The 21,071-nt window shown below is 53.9% G+C and overlaps 2 protein-coding genes across 2 annotated transcripts; both read left to right on the top strand.

The window, feature by feature from the left end:
- Positions 1-449: 449 nt before the first annotated feature.
- On the top strand, positions 450-6,265 carry LOC116440468 (E3 ubiquitin-protein ligase TRIM7-like). Its single transcript, XM_032101327.1, has 7 exons — positions 450-882; positions 2,953-3,039; positions 3,365-3,595; positions 3,880-3,902; positions 4,192-4,307; positions 4,521-4,553; positions 5,569-6,265. The coding sequence occupies exons 1-7, from the start codon at positions 475-477 to the stop codon at positions 6,078-6,080; spliced, it is 1,410 nt and encodes a 469-aa protein (XP_031957218.1). The 5' UTR covers positions 450-474; the 3' UTR covers positions 6,081-6,265.
- Positions 6,266-7,490: 1,225 nt separating this feature from the next.
- Positions 7,491-19,783, top strand: CDC25A (cell division cycle 25A). The gene is made up of 16 exons (XM_032100575.1): positions 7,491-7,755; positions 9,542-9,621; positions 11,093-11,147; positions 11,521-11,553; positions 11,686-11,722; positions 12,090-12,191; positions 12,949-13,047; positions 13,690-13,824; positions 14,502-14,576; positions 15,184-15,333; positions 15,595-15,687; positions 16,141-16,203; positions 16,324-16,422; positions 17,126-17,256; positions 17,567-17,678; positions 19,042-19,783. Exons 1-16 carry the CDS (start codon positions 7,604-7,606, stop codon positions 19,180-19,182), a joined length of 1,557 nt encoding a protein of 518 aa, XP_031956466.1. The 5' UTR covers positions 7,491-7,603; the 3' UTR covers positions 19,183-19,783.
- The last annotated feature ends 1,288 nt before the right edge of the window (positions 19,784-21,071 follow it).

Genomic DNA, 21,071 nt, shown 5'->3' with positions numbered 1-21,071 from the left:
CAGGCACAGGAACATACACAGGGAGAGACAGGGACGCTCCCACGCATACACACACACAAACGCGTGTGTAATGACATGGATGCACACATGGATGCACACACAGAGGCACACACACACACGTGTGTTGTGACACGGATGCACACACAGGGACACACAATGTACACGGAGGCACACACCCCTGTATACAGATACCAACACACAGAGACATAACCAACAACTACATACACGTATGGAGACACACACACATGCAGGCATACACATAAATGTACAGACACGCACAAATGTGCTCCCACATGCAGGCACGTGTACAAAACCATTCACACCTGCATGTGTATACACCACATACACACAGACATACAGACACAGACACTGACAGACACAGACAGTCACACCCTCAGCCCATTCCCGGCCCCGCAGCCCCGCCCGTTCCCGGCGCGCCCCGCCCCGGCCCGCCCCATCGCGTCCGTCGCGGCTATGGCTCGAGAGGTGCTGGGTCTGGGCAAGCAGCTGGCGGCCGAGGCCACCTGCCCGTTGTGCCTGGATCTGTTCGCGCAGCCCGTGCTGACGGCGTGCGGGCACAGCTTCTGCGGGCAGTGCCTGGAGGGCGTGCTGGGGGACCCGCCGCGCCGCGCCGCCTGCCCGCAGTGCCGCGCCGCGGTGGAGCCGGGCTCGCTGCGCCCCAACCGCTCGCTGGGCGCCATGGCGGGGCTGGCCCGGGCCCTGGAGGAGGTGGCGGCGCGGCCGCTGTGCCCCGAGCACGGCGAGCTCCTGGCGCTGTTCTGCGAGCCCTGCGCCGCCCCGCTCTGCGCGCTCTGCCGGGACGGGCCCGGGCACCGCCAGCACCGTGTCCGCCCCGCCGACGAGGCCGCACGGGAGCTCCGGGTACGGGGCGGCGCCGCGACAGGGGCTGGGGAGGGGCTGGGTGCCTTTGCTGGCCGGGGTGGGGTGGCCGAGGGGCACAGATTAGCGTCTCCTCCGGGCTCAGGGTGGGATCCCCTCCACGCGTGGGCTGGGGCCCCTCGGTGCGTGGGTTTAGGTCCCTTCCAGGGACAGGCAGGGGTCCCTCTGGGCACAGGTTAGTGTCCTGTCCGGGCACACAGCTGGGGTCCCTTCAAGGACAGTCTGGAGTTGTGAGGAACGAGACAACTCTTAGAAAAATTAAAATAATTTATTACAACAGAAAAATTGAAAAATTACAAAAATCAGAAAAATATAAAAATTTGGGATCCTAGTGCCTCAAGAGGTATGCGCAGGAACGCAGGGATTAGAGATCTTTGGGCTTAAACAGCACTGGACCTCTGGTGGAAAACTTGCAGTGCTGGGCTGACTTTTAGCTAACCCAAAAGTCGAAGAAAAATTATTAAAGGCTCCTAAATAGGAGTAAGGCTTAGGTGCCCAGCACTAACACCCACTACAGCTGAAACCTGCAGTGTTCTGCCCCTGCTCTGAGGCTGACTCACTATTTTATAGTACCTTTGCTCCGCCCCAGTCCGCCCACAGCCCGCCCACAGCACACCCCTTTGGTCCCAAGTGATTGGTGCTTCCCTTTTGACAGATCATCTCTGTCTACCAATAGCTCGTCGTTGTCAGGGTTGGGGTAGTAGCAGCTGGAGTAAGGGTGGTAACATGCCCTCATTAAGATTCAGGTTGCCACGGAGCTTACTTACAGACCAACGGCCAAAGGTCTAAAATTAGCTGTTGGCTGTTAGAAACTGGGGTTTGGAGCTGGTTCTGAGACTAAGGAGCAAAGTAGAAACCCTTAAAATAAATATTAAAATACATCTAACACATCTTAAAACATTTGTAAAAGTATACAGAGAACATGAGAAAAACAACTCTTACAGTGTACAAGTGGTTTAAAGTTGGAAAGGGATTTTTAACTGGAACACTTCTAACTGGGGGATTTTAACTGGACCTGGTGCAGAAAAACTGCTTTGAACAAGTGAAAACACTAATAGCAGAACTTGATATTTGTACCTGGACTGATGGGTGAACATTAACACTCAATTAAAAATTGTTTAACCCAAAATTAACTAATTAAAACACTTAACATGCAAAGACCAAACTAATTAGGGATTTCATGTATGACATGGGGTCTGCTCTGGGTGTGAGTTCGGGACGCCTCTACGTGTGGATCTGGGTCCCCTCCATGCATGGGTGGGTCTCCTCTGAGCACGCTCTGGGGTTCATTCAGGGCACCTGTCTGGTTCCCCTCCACACACAGGTTAGGGTGGGTCCCTGTCCAGCCACGGATTTGGGCCCTCACCCGGCTGCTGGCTGGGGTCCCTGTGTGGGTACCAGTTTGGGATGCCCATGTGTCTGTGGGCTGGGGTCCTGTATCGCACCCTGCTGGGGCTGCTGGTTCTCCCATCGCCTGGCCCCAGCCCACCCAGGAGCCCAGGTCCCTCTCACTGCTCACCCCTCTGTGTCCCCGTATGGGTCCCTTGTGCTCTAGATGTCCCCAGCCAGGGTTTCACCCCCACTGTGTGGGCTGGGGTCCTGGCTCGCTGCAACGCAGGAGATGACTCGGAGCATGAGGAGTTTTTTAATACTCCAGCAAATGTATGGAGCATGTCTGAGTCACTGCTACTGTCACTGCTAACCTATTCCCAGAAATCCCACTTCCAATGCCAAAAGTTGTTTTTTCTAATTAAAAAAAAAAAAAGCAACAAACTCCAAACCACAGACTCCAGGGTTTCCACAGGAAGTTATTCCAGAAATATTTCTGGCCACAAGAGCTGTGGATGGGGATCTCCCCAGCCTGACTGAAGTGAGTTTGGAGAGGTGGGTGCTGTCTCTGAGCTCAAAACCCACTCCCAGGTACTCAGAGGTCACCCCCAGTGACTCCCCAGACTGGGATTGTCCCCACACAGGCTGTTCGGTGAAGTCATCTCCCTCCTGCAAATGTCACTCTGAAATTACCAAAAATGCCTTTTTTAATCCCTGCCCCAGGAGACACTCCAGAGCAACCTGCTTTTTCTACAAAAACAGAAGGAAAAATTGAAGCCCAAAGGAGACCAGAAAACTGATGACCTGCTGGTGAGTGTTCCTCTTCATGCCCCACACTGGTCACCCACCTGGCTCCCCAGGCATGTCCCATCTTCCCCTCTCCCCCTATATATTTATCTCCTATTGCATGACGACGTTCTTTTCTCTCTCTCTCTCTCTCTGTCCATCCCACATGGCCTCCTTGGGCCCATCAACATCCAGACTTGCCACCCATCTCTCCATTCTTCCCGCTTTTCCTGTACAAAACCTCTGGTCCCCTTCTGTGTGATCCTTGTCGCCTCTCTGCAGCAGCCGTGTCCCTGCGGAGGCAGCCGGAGGCTGGGCGGGCTCAGGGCCTCCGTGCGGTGCCTTGCAGATGACGGTGGTCTCAGAGGCACAGCGTGTGCGCGACACCTTTGAGGAGCTGCAGCAGTTCCTGAAGGAGCAGGAGAAGATCTTCCTGGCCCAGCTCGAGCGGATGTCCCAGGAGCTTCTTGAGAAGAGCCATGAATACAGCTCCAGGGTTTCAGAGAGGGACTCGCTGCTGGACACGGTGATTGCGCAGATCGAGGAGAAACGGGACCAGCCGGTGGTCGAGTTCCTCATGGTGAGGCTGCATCACCCACTGGGCGCTGTGACCCCTGGCGAGGCTGGGAGCACCCACCTGGCACCCTCACATCCGGGTGCAGCCCGGGGCCAGGCTGTGACACTGCAGTGTGCCTGCTGTGGGTCAGGGCCCTGAGGGAAGGGAGGGTTGGGGTGAGGTGTGGGGTGACGCCCGGCCCCCTTAACCTGCTTCACCACAGCTGGGCAGCCACCGTAGCTCCCTGCCCCGGGCACCGCTGTCCTTCTCAGCAGTGCCAGAGCTCACCTGTGTTTTCTCTCTTCCAGGATGTTGGCAAAATCCTGAGCAGGTATGAAACAGGCTTGGTGTCACTCTCCTCCTGCGCAGCTCTTTTGGGCAGAGGTTTGGCAGTGCTGCAGGAGCCGGGAGGGAGGTGCTTTGCCCTGCTGAGTATTTGGGATTTCATGTGATGTTAGCAGGAACCAGAGGCCATTGCACCCCTCTTAAAGATGGGCTTCCTATGCTGATAGCTGGGATACTGCTCCCCTGGGTTCTGTGGCTGCAGGGATTTCCCTGTTTCCCTCCTGGCCCTGGCTGATGGCTGGGCTCAGAGCTCCTCTCACTGTTTTTCCCCTCAGCTGCGAGGCAGCCAAGGCCCCGATCCCAGAGCCAGTTTCCCCGGAGCTGCAGAGGAGCGTTGAGAGCCTGTCTGAGATGAGCCAGCTGATCGTGGACATGGTGGCCAAATTCAAAGGTAAAGCTCTGCTGGATCCACGCTGTGCTTCCCCTGGGCTTGGGAAATCCTCAGTGCCTGCTGCCTCTGCCTGGGGCTCGAGAGCAAAACGCCTGCTCCAGATGGGAACCATCCCTGAGATGCGCTTTGCTGGAGCCTGGGGCTCCACATCTGTCTTGCTGTCTTGATGGGGAGCAGGAGAGACACTCATGCATCTTCCTTTCCTTCTTCCAGTGAACCTGCAGAAGCAGATAGACAGTGAAAAGGGTAAGTTTCTGGAGCTGATGGGCACAAGAGAGGGGGAAAACCTTTCCAGGATGAGTTTCCTCATGTCCTTGGTGCAGAGATAGGCTCACACCACATCTAAGCCCGGCATCTGTCTAGCCCTGAGTCCTGTTGTTTTGACTAGGCCTGCTATAAAAATCCACGTCTGTCCCGTGCCAGACAGCACCAGGGACGCTGTCCTGCGACACCTGCCGAGGGCCAGGACAGCACGAGGCCATGTCAGGCTGTGCCCAGTTAAGCAGAGGTGCTGTACATGTTTTTAGCTGGCATTTAGGCATGATCAGAAGTGCTTTTGCAGGTGCTTGGGGCCCACATGATGCAACATCGCTGGGCTGAGGTCTGGCTGGCACCACTTGTGCTGAGGCTGCTCTCCGCACTCTCAGTTTTTGGGATGTTTTTGAGCACAGGACAGTCGTGCCTCAGTTTCTCCCCTGCAGTCCCTGGAGGAGTGGGTTTAGCAGAGGGTCTGGGGTGGTGACACTGCACAGTGACACCTGTGCGGCCTTGTGGGATGGCCACGGGATGGCAGCAGAACATCCCACATGGACGGGCAGCTCCTGCTGTGGCACAGGCTGCCCGGTTGCTCGGCAGAGCAGGGTTCCGAGCTGGTTTTCCCTTGGATGAGCACTTGTCACATGAGCAGGGACTGGCCTGGCACCACTCCTGCCTTGCAGCAGTGCCTCCTCACACCCACGGGGATATGCTGCTCCCCACAGCCAGCGATACCCAGCAGATCTGGAAGCAGATTTAGCAAAGCCCGTCGTGTCTGTCCCCTGCATGTGGGGATGCTGGCTGGCACAGTCCTGCTTCAGGGAGCATCTTTTCACCCTTTGGTCCCAGCGTGGGGGACCATAAGGGTCCTGTGTCCTGTGCCACCTGAGGGGGCTGCAGGAGTGCCCGCTGTGCTCCCAGGACATGTCCCAGCCCCGTGGTGCAGGGGATGAGGTGCTGGTTCTCTTCTCAGTGGGCACAGACTGATGTTTCTGTCATTCATTAGAGACAGTGATGCTGGACCCGGAGACGGCGAGTCCTCACCTGACCCTTTCGGAGGATTACAAAACCATCCGGCTCGGAGGTGGGAAACAAAACCTCCCTGATACCTCCAAGAGATTCACAGGCAGCCCCAGTGTCCTGGGCTCCCGGGGGTTCACATCTGGGAGGCATTACTGGGAGCTGGAGGTCGGGAAAGGGAACAGCTGGGCCGTAGGGGTGGCCCTGGAGTCCGTGCAGAGGAAGGAGTCGCTCAGCCTGGCCATGGGGAAGATCTGGGCTCTGCGGCTGGACTGGGACGACCAGTACAGAGCACTCCGCATGCCTCCTGTCCTGCTGGAAGTGAGGGAAGAGCTCCACAGAATCAGGGTCCACCTGGACTATGAAGCAGGCCAAGTGACCTTCTACAACGCAGAGAGCATGACGCAGATTTTGCAGTTTGAGGCCACCTTCACTGAGAAAGTCTTCCCATATTTTTGGCTCTGGTCACGAGAAACCCACATCCAGCTGTGTGACTGATAGGGTCAGATGGCTCCCAGGCCCCTGCCTGTGCCCTTGGCTAGCTGAGCAGGGAAGAGATGTGGGAGAGACACGGCATCACGCTGCAAGCTCACTGCAGCTCTGCCTGGGCTGGATCCGCTGTGTGCTTTGCTGCATCTCCTCTCACTAAGTCCTTTAGAGCATTAAAGAAGTGCTGTCCTGCCTGGGGGTGTCTGTGTGCCAGTATCTCGGCCAGATCGCAAGGTGACAAGTGTCCTACCTCCCTGTGGGCACTGAGGCCATGGGATAATGGGGAGGGAGGAGGGAAGAGGCTCTGATTGTCCATGCCAGCCTTTGGCAGCTCTGCGTGGCTTGTTGGCATCTGTGCTGTGCTGGAGGATGCAGCCACCCCGCACACAGGAAGTCAGGGTGGAGCACGAGCTAATAATACTGGTGGTAACTGCTCAAAAAGCATGTAAAAAGGCAAATGTTCAGGGAGAGTGGGAGTGAGGGTGCACCTGGAAGAGCAGCAGGAGCTGGGGGTGTGATGGGGATCGCTGAGATCTGGGGTGGTCAGGGAAGGAGCAAACACCACACTGTCTAATCCAGGAACCGGGAGCATTGTGTGACTGGTGGGTGGCAGGGCCCGGGCAGAGGGACATGGGGCGTGTGTCGTTTGGTCCTGGAGATCCCCTGGATCCAAAACGATCAGCTGGAGACAGCAGCCTCCGGATCCAGTGGAGAGACCCGGCAAAGGATCTGCCAGGGACTGGAGAGCACGGATCTGCAAACCCTGAGCTGAGGAGAAACTGCGTGTCCTAAAGAGTCTATGTGGAGTACAAGTGGGGGACAGTCAAGTCTCCCTTCTCCTGCTCAATGAACCCCATCCTGATGTCGCAGGGATGTGCACAGCCTTATTTCCCTAGCCGCTCACCAAAAGCCTCACAAAGTGGCTTTTGTTCTCATAGAGAGCTCATTTGATGATAAATGATGTGAGAAGGGCTCTTTGAGGAGAAAGGATGTGGGAAGGGTTTGGCTCAGCGAGGCCGTGTTATCTGCTGAGTTTGTGCCTTTCTTCCTTCGTCTTCCCCATTTTCCCCTCACGCCCAGGCTAAAGGGAGACCGCCGGAAACATGGCGGCAAAGCGGCGCCGCCGTGAGGCGGGAACTACATTTCCCAGCATGCAACGCACACAGCGATAACGCGCCGCGCCTACAAGGAACACTGGGAAATGTAGTCGCCCGCGCTGGCGCGCATCACCCCCCACCCCGATTTCCTCGCTTTCCTATTGGTCCGGAGCGAGGCCAAGGGGCCGCGGTGGGCGGGGCCTCGCCGCCGCGCCGCCGTTCCTACTGGCCGGGGCGCGCGCGGTGGGAGGGGAGGTTTGAAAAAAAACAACCCGCCCCCCCGCGGGACGCCGCGCGCTGATTGGCTGAGCCGCGGTTTGGCGCCAGCTTCGGAGCGGGCGACGGCTACCGGCTGGGCTCAAAACGCTGCGGCGGCCGCGCTGGCGGCACAGACGGCACGGGACGGCTGAGCTTCCAATTCCCATTTCCACTCCGATGGATCCCGCCCCGAGCGCTTCCCACCGCCGCCGCCTCCTGCTTCTCTCGCCGGCGGCCCCCGCCTCGCCTGCCGTGGTTAAGGCGCTCTTCCAGGATGAGCTCTCGCCTGTCTCCGATCTCCGCCTCACCATGGAGCAGCTGGGGCGCGGGTGAGTCGGGGCGCGGGGCCCTGCGAGCGCTGGGCCCGGGCACCCCCCTTTTTCTTGCCTCTGTCGTGACCCCTCCTCCCCAAAAAAAGCGAGGTTTGGAGGGCTTATCCCCCGCTGTTTCCTCCCGTGCTAAGGGAGCCTCTTCCTCCTCTCCTCCGCCCTCATACGAGCTCTCCCGGGCATTTCGTCCCCTCTCCAGGGCGTTCTGCCTCCTCTCCAAGACGTTTGCTTCCCCCTCCCAGACCCGAAGCGAGGCCTAGGGAGGTTCCCCCTTTTATGAAAAACCCCAAGGCCTCCCGGAGTCGTTTTCCTTCTGTTCCATCCACCCCCATAATTTCCTCCCGCTCAGTGAAGCCTTATGGCATTCCCACCCCCACCAAAAAAGCCACAAACCCCAAACCCCTGGGATGTCTTTATCCCCCCTCCCAAGCCCCAAAGCCCCAGGGATATCTTTTAACCCCCACCCCCCCTTTCCCAGACCTAAATGTCTTTACCCCCCTCCTCGCCGCCCAAGGTCTCAGGAGCTCGCTCCCTTCCCTGTCCCCCCCTCCTTCCAGAAACAAGGCCTCGGGGTGCTCACCTACCCTCACCCTCCAAAAAACAGGGAGGCCTCGTGGATCCCTCCTTTTCCTTGCCCCCCATCCCCCAGTGGAGGCCTTGGGGGTCTCTTCGTCCCCTTCTCCCGCCAGGAATGAGGCACTGAGGGTTCACCCTGCTTTCTCTCCTTCCAGGCACCCTCCCCACACCTAAACCCGAGGCCCGCAGTGCCTCTTCTCCCAGCCCTTCCCCCAAAAAACGAGGCCTCCCGGAGCTGTTTCTCCCCACCCCCGCCCACGAGGCCTCGAGAAGTTTTGTACCCCCCACCTTGCAAACATCCATGACTCCCTTAGGGTCCCCCACCCCTTTCCTGATGCCTTCCCCCTGCAGAGCTCTCTCCTCCTGCCCCATCCCACATGGATCCATGCTCTGGGACAGCTTCCCCCTGCCCTGGTTTTGTTCTGGGCATCCACCTCCCTCCTGAGCCCTTCCCTGGGCTTCCCTCTCTCCCACAAATACCTTTGTGTCCTTCCTGCCTGCCTTGTTCCATCCCAGCCCTGTTCCTGCACCCTCATCCTCTCTTTTCTGTCTCCCATGTGCTGCAGTCTCTGGGCCCTGCAGCTGCTCTCCTGTTCCCATAACCTCAGCCGCAGCTGCTCCATTTTCCTGGTCTCCTAACTCTTCTAATCCCATTATTCCCACAGTTTCTCCCGTGTGTGGCTCCTGTTTTGTCCTGGCCCACTCAGGTCTCGATGACCCTCCTGGCTTTTGTTTGTTGATTTTCTGTCATTCTCATTTCTGCAATCACCTGCTTTATGATCCTTCCCTCCTTCAGATTCCTGGGATTCCTGCAAACCACTGGCAGTCCTTCCCATGTAAATTATTCAGCCCTTTGATTTCCTAGCCCTGGCTACGTTTTTTTTTAATTACCACGTGCTGGAACCTCACTCAAGTAGCTTTCCCTTATATATGTGAGGCCAAATATGATTTTCTTTTCTCTCAGTGCTGAGGTTTAGCAGATAAAACAGAAGTTGGGAGGCAACTATTTATCAAAATGTGTTTGAGTTAGAAATTGGCAGTTTTTTCTATGCAAAACCTGAACTGGGGGAGTGGCTGCCCAAGAGAGGGTTGCAGTTCCAAGGAGGATAACTGGGCTCTGATGGAAATCCAGGTGATGATCACCTGTGCTGTACCTACCTGCAGTGTGGTATTTCTTGCTTTTAAAGCAAATCCCAAATTCCTTTTCCAGGCAGCTTGAAAACCTGGAGCAAGATGTGGGAACCAAGAATGGATTACACAGATCAGCATCTTCGGAGTCCACAGACTCAGGTAGGGCTTCCTCAGCTAACAAATAATGACTAAGAACTGCAAAGCAATGCACTTTTACATGGCTCCCACTGCAGGCAGCTCCCAGGGTTTGGAGAGAGAACTATCCCTGCCTGAGGTCCCTGCAGCCCCCTCTCATTCCCGTGCTCTTGGAAGGAGGGAGGCAGTTGGAAAATCCCACTGCAGCTCATGGTTTGGGCTGTGGGTGGGTTGGTGATTTTTTTTTGCTTTATTTGTCCTGGAGACTGTGAGCAGTAGGGAGTGAAAACTGGTTCTGCTCCTTGGGGGACTCCAATAGAGCCTTTTCCCCTTTTTCCCCTTTTTCCCTGTTGTGGTTTGTGCTCTGGGCTGCTGTTGGTGGGAGCAGTTCTGGAGTGTCCTGCTCTGGGCATGGCAGGCAGCAGGGACAGCTGGAGGTGAATCAGGCTGCTGGGGATAACCCAGGGATCCCTGGGGAGCTGGGCTGCCCCCATTCCCTGGTCTGGGGTGCTTTGTGGATGCTGCTGTGGAAAACAGGGAGATGGTGTTTTATCCCTCACCGATGGGATCTCCTGGAGCTCCTGTCCTTTGGAGGGTGAGGAGGGAGAGTCCTCGCTGTGTTTTCTCTCTTTGAACCCAGACTGTGCCAGTGAGTGGCTTTGTGCTGTGTTTTCCTGTTACCCAGAGCTGGCTGATGATCTGAAACCCCTCAGTTCTCTGATTTTCTGGTTTTCACGCGAGATGTTTTATCAGTGAAAATGAAATAAGCTCTCACTCCATGACTTGTAGATTGCCTCTGGTGCTTCATTGCTCCAGCTCAGGGAAATCACTGTTTCCACCTGAATTTATGCCCCATTTTGAGGGCACTTTCAGCCTAAAAAAAGAACTTTATGAAGTGCTAAAACACAAGTACAGCTCACAAACCACGGAGCAACCAGCCTTGCTAAATCCTCAAGTTCTGTGGCTCCTCAGGGATCTGTTGGAGTGACTTTGGATGTGTCTGTGCTGAAATGCTGTGGGGCTGTAAAGCTTTGCTTGGTCTGTGCTTCTGAAGCACTTCCTGTTAATTCCAGCACATCCAGAAGGGCCTTTTGACTGCTTATTTTTTTGGAATGAGCCCAAAAATCTCTTCGTAGGAAGAGGTGTAACTAAAACCATGCCTTAAAAAAAAAAACCCTAAAGGACTAAATAGTTTGTTAAGGGGTGTGTGAGAGGATAAACAGAGTATTCCATGCTGAGTGCCAGCACTCTGTTCCATGTGACAGCTCAGGCAGGGCTTGGGGGATGTTCTTAATGATCCCTGGTTTTCCCCAAGCCCTGGCACTTGATGATCCACAGCCAAACCCCACAGTGGGGAGTGTCTGTGACGCTTATTTATTCTACAGCGAGGTGAGGCTGCAGATGGGACTTTCCACGGGAGTTTCTGTGGAAATCTGCTGCAGTGTCTGATAATCCCTGGATACAAATCAGTGGGAAATCTGTGTCTCCTCTGCAGGTTTGGCTTTGGATTCTCCTGGCCCCACGACCTCACACAACACCATGGAGGACACGTGAGTAACCCTGTGTTAAACCTGGCTTGTGGCATCATTAGCAGACCTGGGCTGATGAGGTCTGGTGAGGGTTTTCCTGTGCTGGCACATGTGCAGCTTCCCTGCTGCAGCTTTCCATGTGCTCCACAGCTGGAATGCTGGGATTGGCCCTGCCGTGCCCAGGGCACTGAAGAGCTGGCTCTGAGCGAGGGTGTTGTGCCAACCACATGGCACTGGCACCTTCCTGCAGTCTGGGGCTGCACTGAGGTCTATCTAAATTGCATTTTTTAACACTTAATTTATGCTTGTCTGTGCCTTAAGAACCACAGAATCATTTAATTTGGAAAAGACCCCTAAGATCTTCCAAGTCCAACCTTTGATTTTTTGCTTTTAGGTTTGAGAAAGCAATCAAATCCAGCAGGCTGAAGTAAGTATAATTCTTTTTTAAATTCTTCCTCAGTGTCTGTTTTAGATGATGGAGTTGGGAGGTGATTTCTGTTCATGTCACTGCCTTTTAAAGCAAAATGTTGAAGTAAATTTTGTTTGTTTGTCGTTGTAGCCTTCGAATACCTTTCAGAAGAATCCATTCCCTGCCAGTAAGTGAGAGTGGTATTGATGTTTTATACGTTAGTTAAAGGATTTAGCATGGGTTTAGTTGAATACATTTAGTTGAATACTTGTTAATTTTCTGGCTTCAAGAGCAGCTGCTGGGGTACTTCATGTCAAAATTGCAGCTTGTAAATTCCAAATCTCACTTAATTTAGTGTGAAATTTCCGTGATGTGGCTCCATCACTGGTGCCCTGAAGCATTTTGGTCCCTGTACCAAGATGCCAGCAGAGGATTCCTGCACAGGGTGTGCACGAATTTGTAGTCAGAGACTTTCCAGTCTTTATTAACCCCTTTAGTGCTTAGCTTGTGCAAGGACTGATGCACAGTCCTGAACTGTCCCTCCTGTGTTGTAGCAAAGCCTGCTGGGCTCCAGCCCTGCTCTGAAGAGAAACCACTCTGACTCTCTGGACCCTGATGCTTTCCAGCCTTTGGAACAGGATGAAAATAAGGAAAATGTAAGTGTTGTTTCCTGCTGCCTGTGATGATCCCGTGGGAGGGGAGGGACAGCTGGATTAGCACATCCTGCCCAGGGAATGTGGTGGGAAAGGCTTCAGTCACTCCCTGCCAGGCTGCACTTCAGGCACAACCACCTTTCAGTCAGTTTTTCTGGAGGGAACTTGCAGCTCTGATGAGAGTGGCTGCAAGCTGTTGGGAGGTTCATAAAAATTGGGAAGACTTTGCCCAGTTCTGCCTTCGTGCCACTGACCCTGATTCCTTTTTGGCTGTGGCAAAGGACAGTGTATTCCCTCTGCTTGCTCCAGGCAGCTGCAAGAGCTGCCTCCAGAAGGTGCTAGGGGGGATCACCCCCTCTCTTCCCACTGCTGCCATGGGGAGCCCTGGTTCCTCATGGAATCTGTGTTCTGGGCCTGCCCTGGCTGCTGGGAATCCCGTGGGGGATGAGGTGTCAGGACACAGCCTTGGCTGCCTCCAAATATGATTTAGTCTGCAGAGAAGTTGACTGACAGAAATAGAAAAGCCCTGAAGCCTGTAGGTGATGCCAAGAGCATAAATGCTGGATTATGTTAAATGAAACACTCCTGTAACATCTTTAATTTGAAAACATTCACCTTCAGACTATTCCTGTTGGCAGGAGGGAGCTTAAATCCAAAATGTCAGGCAGCTTAAAAACCATGAAAAAGATAAAAGGATCCAAGCAACTTAACACAGTTTGTAATTTTGGTAAAAATATAATTTTTGTGCTTTTTATTTCAGGAATCATTTGAGTTTAAGAAGCCAACCAAACCAGCTTCTCGTTGCTTCCGTGATGGAAGGGGTGTTCCTGCAGCAAGACAGAATTCATCTCCAGCTCAGGTACTTGGTTCTTTTCAACTAATTCTCACCTAATTCTCTGGGATCAAAAAAACTTCATCAGGGTTCTGAGGTGGTGCTGTTGCTCAGGTGCCAAACAGAAAAACTTATCTGCAGATAAGAAAATTGTTCTCACCTTTGGCTCATGAGGTGGCATTGAGCCAATGAGAAATTTGAAACATTGTTTTGGGAAAGATGAGTCAGCACAGAGCTGAGGTTGTGCTCAGCTACTGAAGGGAGTGGCCGTTGATGTGGGATTGAAAGGATCAGTAAAACTGATACTTAATATTCAGGCAGATGCATTTGGAACAGTGAACCCACCTGTGTAAATGCAGCTGGATTTTGCGTCCAGATGTGACAACCACGGAGAAAATCTACCTTATTTGTACCCTGCTGTTTAGAAAAACTGAAAAATCATTGTATAGAAACAGAGCTGGGGGGGGGGGGGCCAGGCCTTGTCTCTGCTCCCTGGATCCAGCAGGGATCCTTCATGCTGCTGCCTCCTGCCTGTGCTGTGCTCAGCACCTGCAGCTCGGGGTTGGGAATAAGCACGGTGTTCCTGTAGTGCAGAGAGCCGTGGGGCTGCAGCATCCTGCAGGGAACAGAGGGGTTGTTGTTATAACAACTCCCTTTGTCTTCTCTCAGCTGCCCATGGGTGAAACAGCCTCAGGGGAACAGGAAAACTACAGGGCAGCCTTCCTGCAGCAGCACTCCCTGCCCTCCTCGGAGAGCGAGGATGACGATGGGTTCCTGGAGCTGCTGGATGACCAGGACTTGAAGGTATGTGCAGAGGGCATAGGATGGAGAGCCCCAAATCAGCTCTGCCTGATGTGTCTGGTGTGCTCTGGCTGCAGTCAGGGTGCTCAAACTGCAGCAAGCTGAGTTTTTGGGAATCACAGAATCCCAGAGTGGTCAGGGTTGGAAGGGACCTTAAAGCTCATCCAGTTCCAACCCCCTGCCATGGGCAGGGACAGCTCCCACAAGGAGATTAGTTCTCATCTTTTTCCACTCACTGGGGTGTCTATATCTTGCTCTTCCCTGGTGCAGCCAGTGGGATTTGTTTGGGCTGTGAACAAGTGAATTATTTTTAGTGTGAGAACTGAGGGAATTATTTGAGCAGTTGGCATTTTTCTTTAGAAACTCGCTGAAAAAGTCAGAGGTGGTGATTGCTTTGAGCCACTTAAATACATGACTGTTTCCAAGTGAATTTGAAATGTTTAAAACCCTGGAGACTCATCTTTGTTAATCAATCAATGAGTTGGTAAACTCACCTTCTCCAACATGGCTCGGCTCAGTTCCGTTATTTCCTTAAGAGTTGGACTGATAATGGAGTTAAATCCCTGAAACTGCTCTGACAGCTGAATGCAGCTGGAATGTTTGCCTGAGCCACGCAGGAGCTGTACTTGCAGTGTCTCCTGTGGTGAGATGGATGAGAATGAACTTCCTTCTCTTCCCAGAATGACGAGGAGATGCCCTCAGACGTGTCCAGTCTCTGGACGGCGCCGCTGGTCATGAGGAGAGCGGACAGTCGGGTGAGTGTCCCCACACAGGGACAGGGACTGTCCTGGCAGCTGGGACAAGTGATCCCACTGTCTCCTGCATCCCTGAGAACAACAAAACAAGCCCTGGCATAACCCCCTGCAGAATTCCCTTATCTCTGGGGCAGCTCACCTGGGAGACTTGGTCAGTGTGGAACAATTGGTGTTAATAGGCATAAAATTTCTTCTTGCACTTCATAAATGTGAGAAGATCTTGAATTGCCTTATCAGAATCCTGATATATCTGGAATTCACTCTGCCCAGACTCACCTGGAATGCTGTAACCTGATCCTCTGATAACAGGCTGGGAAAGGAGTTCAGACTCCAGCAGAAAGCTCCTTAATCTGCTGATAAATTGGCTGCTAATTGGTGTAGAGCACTTTGCTGCCTCTTTATCTTGCTTATGGTGCTCCAAGCTCCCCCAGTAACAAGTGTTACTGGAAGTGTAAAGCCTGGATAATTCAGATTAACAGCCCCCTGTTGCTGTGCAGTGGTGGTGCCTTAAATGAAGCCAAGTTTGGAATAATCTGAAAGCCTGAGTTGTGTTTATTTTCTTTTGTAAATCTTTGCTGGACAACTCAACTCCTCTCCTCCCTCGTAGGCCAAGCGCTGCTGCTTGTTTGGCTCTTCATCCATGTCAAGCATTGCAGGAAGAACCACCCAGAAAAGGATGGAGAGATCCCAGGAGGAGAATTCTCCCGGGAAAAGCAAGAAGAGAAAAAGCCTGCCCGGAACTTCCGAGGACTCCACGGTTGGTGGCTCAGCATCCAGATTGTGACAGGGAATTGATGAGGGGAGGTGCAGTGTTGGGGTCTGGTTTGTGAAGGTTGGTGGGAGCTTTTCCAGGTGGATTGTTGTGCAACTGCTGCCCTGCCCCAACCAATCCTGAACCTGCTGGAAGCTGAGGAGCCATTTTGGGGCTTGGGAGTACACTGAGCTGTCAGCTGTGGGAAGCAGGGAACGGGATGTGTCTGCCCTTGGTGCTCATGGATCTCTGACCTGTGTCCTGCAGAGTCTGAAGCTGGTGAGGATCCAGCCCTCCACAGCAGAGATCGAGAGCATTTTGGACAGTGACCAGAGAGACCTTATCGGGGACTTCTCCAAGGTAATTCCAGAGATTCCATGGCCAAGTGCTGAATGAAGTGTTTCAAGGGCCTCTCTTGGTGGGGATGTCTCAAACCAGCCCAGAAAAACACTTCCATTTACAGAGGCTTTTCTGTTCCCTCCTAAACCTGCCTTGCTTCTTTGGACTTGGTCTTGGAGGTCTTTTCCAACTTTAACAATTCCCTGACCTTCAACCAACCAGGGGAGGTTGTTGGTGAGAAGGGGATGTTCCAGGCTAGACGCAAAGTAATCCATTTGTGGTTAAAGCCCTATAAAATCTCTCGAGTGTAGGAGCCAAAAATTAAATTCTACGCCTGATTTTAGACTTTTTAGGTGTTTTAACTTCTGCAGAGGTTCTGGTCAGCAGAATATGTGTTAGAGGGTGAACTGCTGGATGCTGTGCTGTCACCCACGTGACTCTCAGCTGGAATTTTCTCAATCCTGTCTCTTCCAGACTTACTTATTTGACACTGTCGATGGGAAACATCAAGATTTAAAATACATCGACTCAGAAATGGTGAGTGCTCCAAGGAGAGCCAGAAAAATTCTTTACTGGGGATTGGGGAACAGCATAAAAATGGCTTGAAACAATTGAACTCTGGTTTTTGTGGTTTTTTTTTTTTTTTTTTTTTTTCAGATGGTGTCTGTGCTGACTGGGAAGTTCGAGAGCTTCATCAAGCAGTGTGTGATAATTGACTGTAGATACCCCTATGAGTACGAGGGGGGACACATCAAGGTATGTTGGCCCCACAAGGGCAGTGCAGGGGGCTCTGAAGCTGCAGCCTGGGGTCACTTGGCACCCAGTGGGGCCGATATCTATCCAAGGCCCTGTGGATATGTTATTCCTTCCAGGGCCTAGAGGGGCTCCAGGAGAGCTGCAGAGGGACTGGGGACAAGGCACGGAGGGACAGGAGCCAGGGAATGGCTTCCCAGTGCCAGAGGGCAGGGATGGATGGGAGATTGGGAATTGGGAATTGCTGGCTGGGAGGGTGGGGAGGGGCTGGGCTGGAATTGCCAGAGCAGCTGTGGCTGCCCCTGGATCCCTGGCAGGGCCAGGCTGGATGGGGATTGGAGCACTCTGGGACAGTGGGAGGTCTGGCAGGGGTGGCACTGGACGGTCTTCGGTCCCTTCCCAAATCATTCCAGGATTCTGTGACTGATCCTGAATGTTGCTGCCTGAGCAAAGGCCCTCCCAAATACAGGGGATGGGGGGAGGGAGATCCAGGCAGCCACAGCCTCCAGGTGCTGAACTGCAGGAGGTCCAGGTCACCCAGAGCCCGTTCCAGACTGTCCGTGGTGTCCTGGTGGGGTTTGGAGCCATGTTGGGAGAGGGTTCCAGAGCTCCTGCAGCAAGACCAGATGAGGAATTGGCTCCTAGGGAAGTGGGATGAGTTTGTGGCTGTTCCCTTCCACTCACTGCTCGGACTCTGCCCTTCCAGGGTGCCATAAACCTCCACATGGAAGAGGAGGTGGAAAATTTCCTGCTGAAGAAGCCGATCCAGCCGTCGGAGAACAAGCGCGTCATCGTGGTGTTCCACTGCGAGTTCTCCTCGGAGCGGGGCCCTCGCATGTGAGTTCCTCTCCCTGGATCCGGCATTCCTGCAGCTGAGTGGCTGGGCTGGCTCCAGTTGCTCTGGTGGTTGTCACCTCTGGCAGGGTTTGGCACAGCTTGGGGTGCGAGTGGCTGTGCTGGGCCTGGGCTGGAGCACTGGAATGTTCTAAGGGGAAAGGAGAAGCCTGTGAACTGTGGCTGTGGGGCTCCTCAGCCTCCCCCTGACAGGCAGCTCCAGCTCCTCCATCGAGGGATGGGGGCTTTGGGGGGCAGGTTTGGGAGTTACTGGTTGAATGTGGGATTTAAGATGGGATTTTCCCCGCTGCAGGTGCCGGTTTGTGAGGGAGCAGGACAGGCTGAGCAATGAGTACCCCAACCTGCACTACCCAGAGCTCTATGTGCTCAAGGGGGGCTACAAGGATTTCTTCTCGAGGTGCCAGGTGAGTAACGTGGATTCTCCATCCCTGGAAGAGTCCAAGGCCAGGTGGGGATGGGGCTTGGAGTACCCTGGGATAGTGGAAGGTGTCCCTGCCCATGGCAGGGGGTGGAACAAGATCTTTCAGGTCCCTTTCCAACCCAAACCTTTCTGTGGTCCTTTTCACACTCAAAAGGAGTGTGAAACAATAGATAAATAATATTAATTTCTTCCTATTCAAACTTCTCTTTGGGGCAGAGTGGTTTGGCTGGGGGGCTTTTCCTCCTCTGTCTCTGTGGGCTGTTCCCAGAGCAGCTCAGCTTGTTTCTTGTCTCAGAGCTGTCTTCCTGCCATAGCTGAAGGGCTTTTCCACTTGTCTCAAGAGTAAAACAGAAGTGGTTTCTGCCCCTTTAGATCAAACTGTCAGTCACAGAAGGGATTTCAGGCTGCTTGGAGCAGGGGAGAGGACGAGGCTTGACAGTAATAAATGGAAACCTGAGGTCTTGTACAGTCCTGACCCAGTAAAATTTGAAAACCTGAGCTTGGAGATTGCAGCCTTTAATTGAGACAAGGAAACTAAAACCCACCTCCAGCACTTCAGGGGTAGGATTTCTCCTGTCACTTGGCTCCTGCTCCTGCAGCATTTCCGTGGTCCTAGCGCTCCTGGGATCTGTCCTGCTGCTCTGACACGAACAGGCCTCAGGCCCCCACACTTGCAGTTATCCCTTAGACTGCCTTCCTTTTCAGGGAGATGGGAGATACTTGGCCTGTCCATGGCCAGCTGGGTGGGGCTGTCAGCTCCCTCCCTGTGGGATGTTGGCTGTCCCAGCACTCGGAGCTGATGGCAGCCAGTGCTGCCCGGGGTTCTGGTCCTCCTGCGATCTGCGGGCTCCCCTGGGCTGAGGGACAGCCGGGCTTTGGGTTGCCCTGAGGAGGGGGGACCGAGGCCTCAAGGTGGCAGCACGGGACAGCCAACGGCGGCTCCCTGTGAGCCGGGACCTGTCCCGAGGCACAGGGATCATGGAATGCTGGGAGCTGGAGGGGACCCGCAGTGATCGCTGCTCCCAGCGTGGATGGAATCCACGACCTTGGTGTGATCAGCACCCTGCTCCGACCAGCTGAGCTGGAACATCCTTCCAGTCTCTTCCATTCCAAGCTGAACTCTAAACCAACCCAGCCTGTGCGTTGGCTGCCAGGAAATTTGGGATGAGAGCCCTGTACACAAAGCCCTTGTTTTGCTGGCTGTAACCTGAACATCCCCGGGCTTTGTGTGTCTGCCACGGAGCTCCCACGTGGAGCAGGGTCTGTCCCTGTTTGTTCCAGGGGCTGCTGGCGGTGGCGTCACCACCCTGGTGACACTGAGGTGACCCCAGCTCCTCTTCCCACAGAGCTTCTGCGAGCCCCAGAGCTACCGCCCGATGCACCACAAGGACTTCAAGGAGGACCTGAAGAGGTTCCGCACCAAGAGCCGGACCTGGGCTGGGGAGAAGAGCAAGAGGGAGATGTACAGTCGGCTCAAGAAGCTCTGAGGGCTGCAGGGACCCACAAGGACTGCCCAGCCTGGGGGCTGTGGTGGGAGAGCCATGTGTTCCTGTGCTCCCGCTCCCCTGGGCCGTTTCCCCCCTGGGATCACCTGGACCTTGGCTCCGTGAGCTGGACGCCGGCTGGGAGCTGCCCCTTGGGATTCTTTTGGTTACGTTGCTTCATGAAAATGTTGTGGCTTCTTGTGTTGTGGGACACCCCAAAGCACCCAGGGAGGGTGGGGACAGCCTCGTGGGGCTGCACTCGGTGGTGTCAGCACTGCCAGGGAATGTTAGTGCCTGTTGATTTTTAAATGCTTAATTTTATTTAAATACAGTCAAGTGAAGCCAATACTGCTGCGGTTGGATCATCTGGATTGTACTTAAACCTTGTTTCTGCTCCAGGGTGACCTGCTGGGGGGGTGTTGGGGGTCATTATTTTTCTCAGCTGCAGTTTTGGTTCTATGTAGCATCGTGGGGAAGGAAAATGGGAAATACCCCGTGATGGCTCAAGATTCCCACCTGGCTGAGCGCTGCGGGAAGCCTTGGGAGCCCATCTAAAGGGAAACTGCTTATTGTTCATAAACATGATGTTCACCTCGTTTACTTACTCCAGGCTGGTTTATTTCATAGTCTCTTTTTGTTGGTTCTGGAGGAGTTGGTGTTTCAATGGAGGCAGAGTTTTTGGGAGCTGAGGGGTTCAGCAGTTGGGTGACCCCAGGATGCTCAGCAGTGTTGCTGCTGCCTCCGAGGCCTCCTTATCCTGGAACATTCCCAGAGCAGAGCCTGGCTGTGAGGGCTTCTGGGAAGCTGCTCCCACACTGCTGCTCTGGGGGTGGCTTTGGCCACTTCTCTGTCTGCCGGGAAAGGCAGGAAGTGGAATTGATCCGTGAGGGAAGCGGAACTTCCTCAGCAGTGTTGGACCCCCCAGCTGAGGAAGTTCTGCAGTGCCAAGCCCCCAAGCTGCTTTGCTGCTGGTTTTGGGGTCACTTCAGTCCCAACTCTTAAATCCATCTTCCTCACACACCAACTTCCAGGTGTAACTGGTGCTCCTGGGAAGCTCCAGGTGCCTGGGGAGTTCCTGGCTCACTCTGTTGTATCCATGTCAAAAAAATACTGAAATGGAGGTGCCTTATGTGGAGTTTTAACTTTGATTTTTTTTTTTGAAACCTATTTCTTAAAACCTGCTGTTAATCCTTTTGCTCCGAAGAGGATTAAACTTGGAATTCTTTGTTGTTTAAAAAAAATTGGAATTTGCTGTTTTCCCTCAAAGCTGAACCCCTTGAAGGGGGGGAGATGATGAAATGTTAAATCAGAAGTGATGGTTACAAATTTCCCCCATTGCCTTGGGAAGGGGACGTGGGGTGGGAGGAGGCCACGTGCCAGAGAGTTGGGGAAAGTCATGGGCAGTGTCCTGAGTGACCCAAACTGCCCTTGGATTCAGCCCAAGGGCTAAAGCACCAGCTCAGCACCACAAGGGCCGGGCAGGATCTCTCAGTCCCACTCTGTGATCCAGTGGTTGCTCCATGGAAATGTTTTAACTCCTCCTCTGTGTCCAGAAAAAGCAGATGGAGACTGGCCTGGGTCAGGACCCTCCTTCCCAAGGTCACGCAGCTGGAGCAAAACCATTGCAGCAATGCCTGGTTTACAGCTGCACTTCCCCTAAATCTGCTCGTGATCCCAAGCTCCCAGGTGCTCGGGGAGCTGGGTGTGGGGGGCGGGGTGGCTGTGTCCCAGCAGTGCCAGGGAGGAGCCCTGCCCAGGGACTGGGAATGTCTGTAACCCCCGAGGGGTGCAAATGAGACCCCCTGTCACAGCCCACCTGGTTCTGGGTGTTGGGAGTCCTGGGCAGGGAGAGGGGTCTAAACAGGGTCCAAACCCTTATCATCTCAAAACTT

This window comes from Corvus moneduloides, chromosome 1 (genome assembly GCF_009650955.1).
Source record: "Corvus moneduloides isolate bCorMon1 chromosome 1, bCorMon1.pri, whole genome shotgun sequence".
Classification (NCBI taxonomy): domain Eukaryota; kingdom Metazoa; phylum Chordata; class Aves; order Passeriformes; family Corvidae; genus Corvus; species Corvus moneduloides.
The sequence above is the reverse complement of the archived record's forward strand: the minus strand, read 5'-3'. Positions and strand labels throughout refer to the sequence as shown.

Excerpts from the sequence above, each read along its gene's own strand:
- CDC25A (XM_032100575.1), top strand. The coding sequence starts at position 7,604 with ATGGATCCCGCCCCGAGCGCTTCCCACCGCCGCCGCCTCCTGCTTCTC. Across the intron at positions 11,148-11,520 it reads CACAACACCATGGAGGACAC|GTTTGAGAAAGCAATCAAAT; the intron begins GTGAGTAACCCT and ends TTTTGCTTTTAG. Across the intron at positions 11,723-12,089 it reads GAAGAATCCATTCCCTGCCA|CAAAGCCTGCTGGGCTCCAG; the intron begins GTAAGTGAGAGT and ends CCTGTGTTGTAG.
- LOC116440468 (XM_032101327.1), top strand. The coding sequence starts at position 475 with ATGGCTCGAGAGGTGCTGGGTCTGGGCAAGCAGCTGGCGGCCGAGGCC. Across the intron at positions 3,903-4,191 it reads GTTGGCAAAATCCTGAGCAG|CTGCGAGGCAGCCAAGGCCC; the intron begins GTATGAAACAGG and ends TTTTCCCCTCAG. Across the intron at positions 4,554-5,568 it reads GCAGATAGACAGTGAAAAGG|AGACAGTGATGCTGGACCCG; the intron begins GTAAGTTTCTGG and ends GTCATTCATTAG.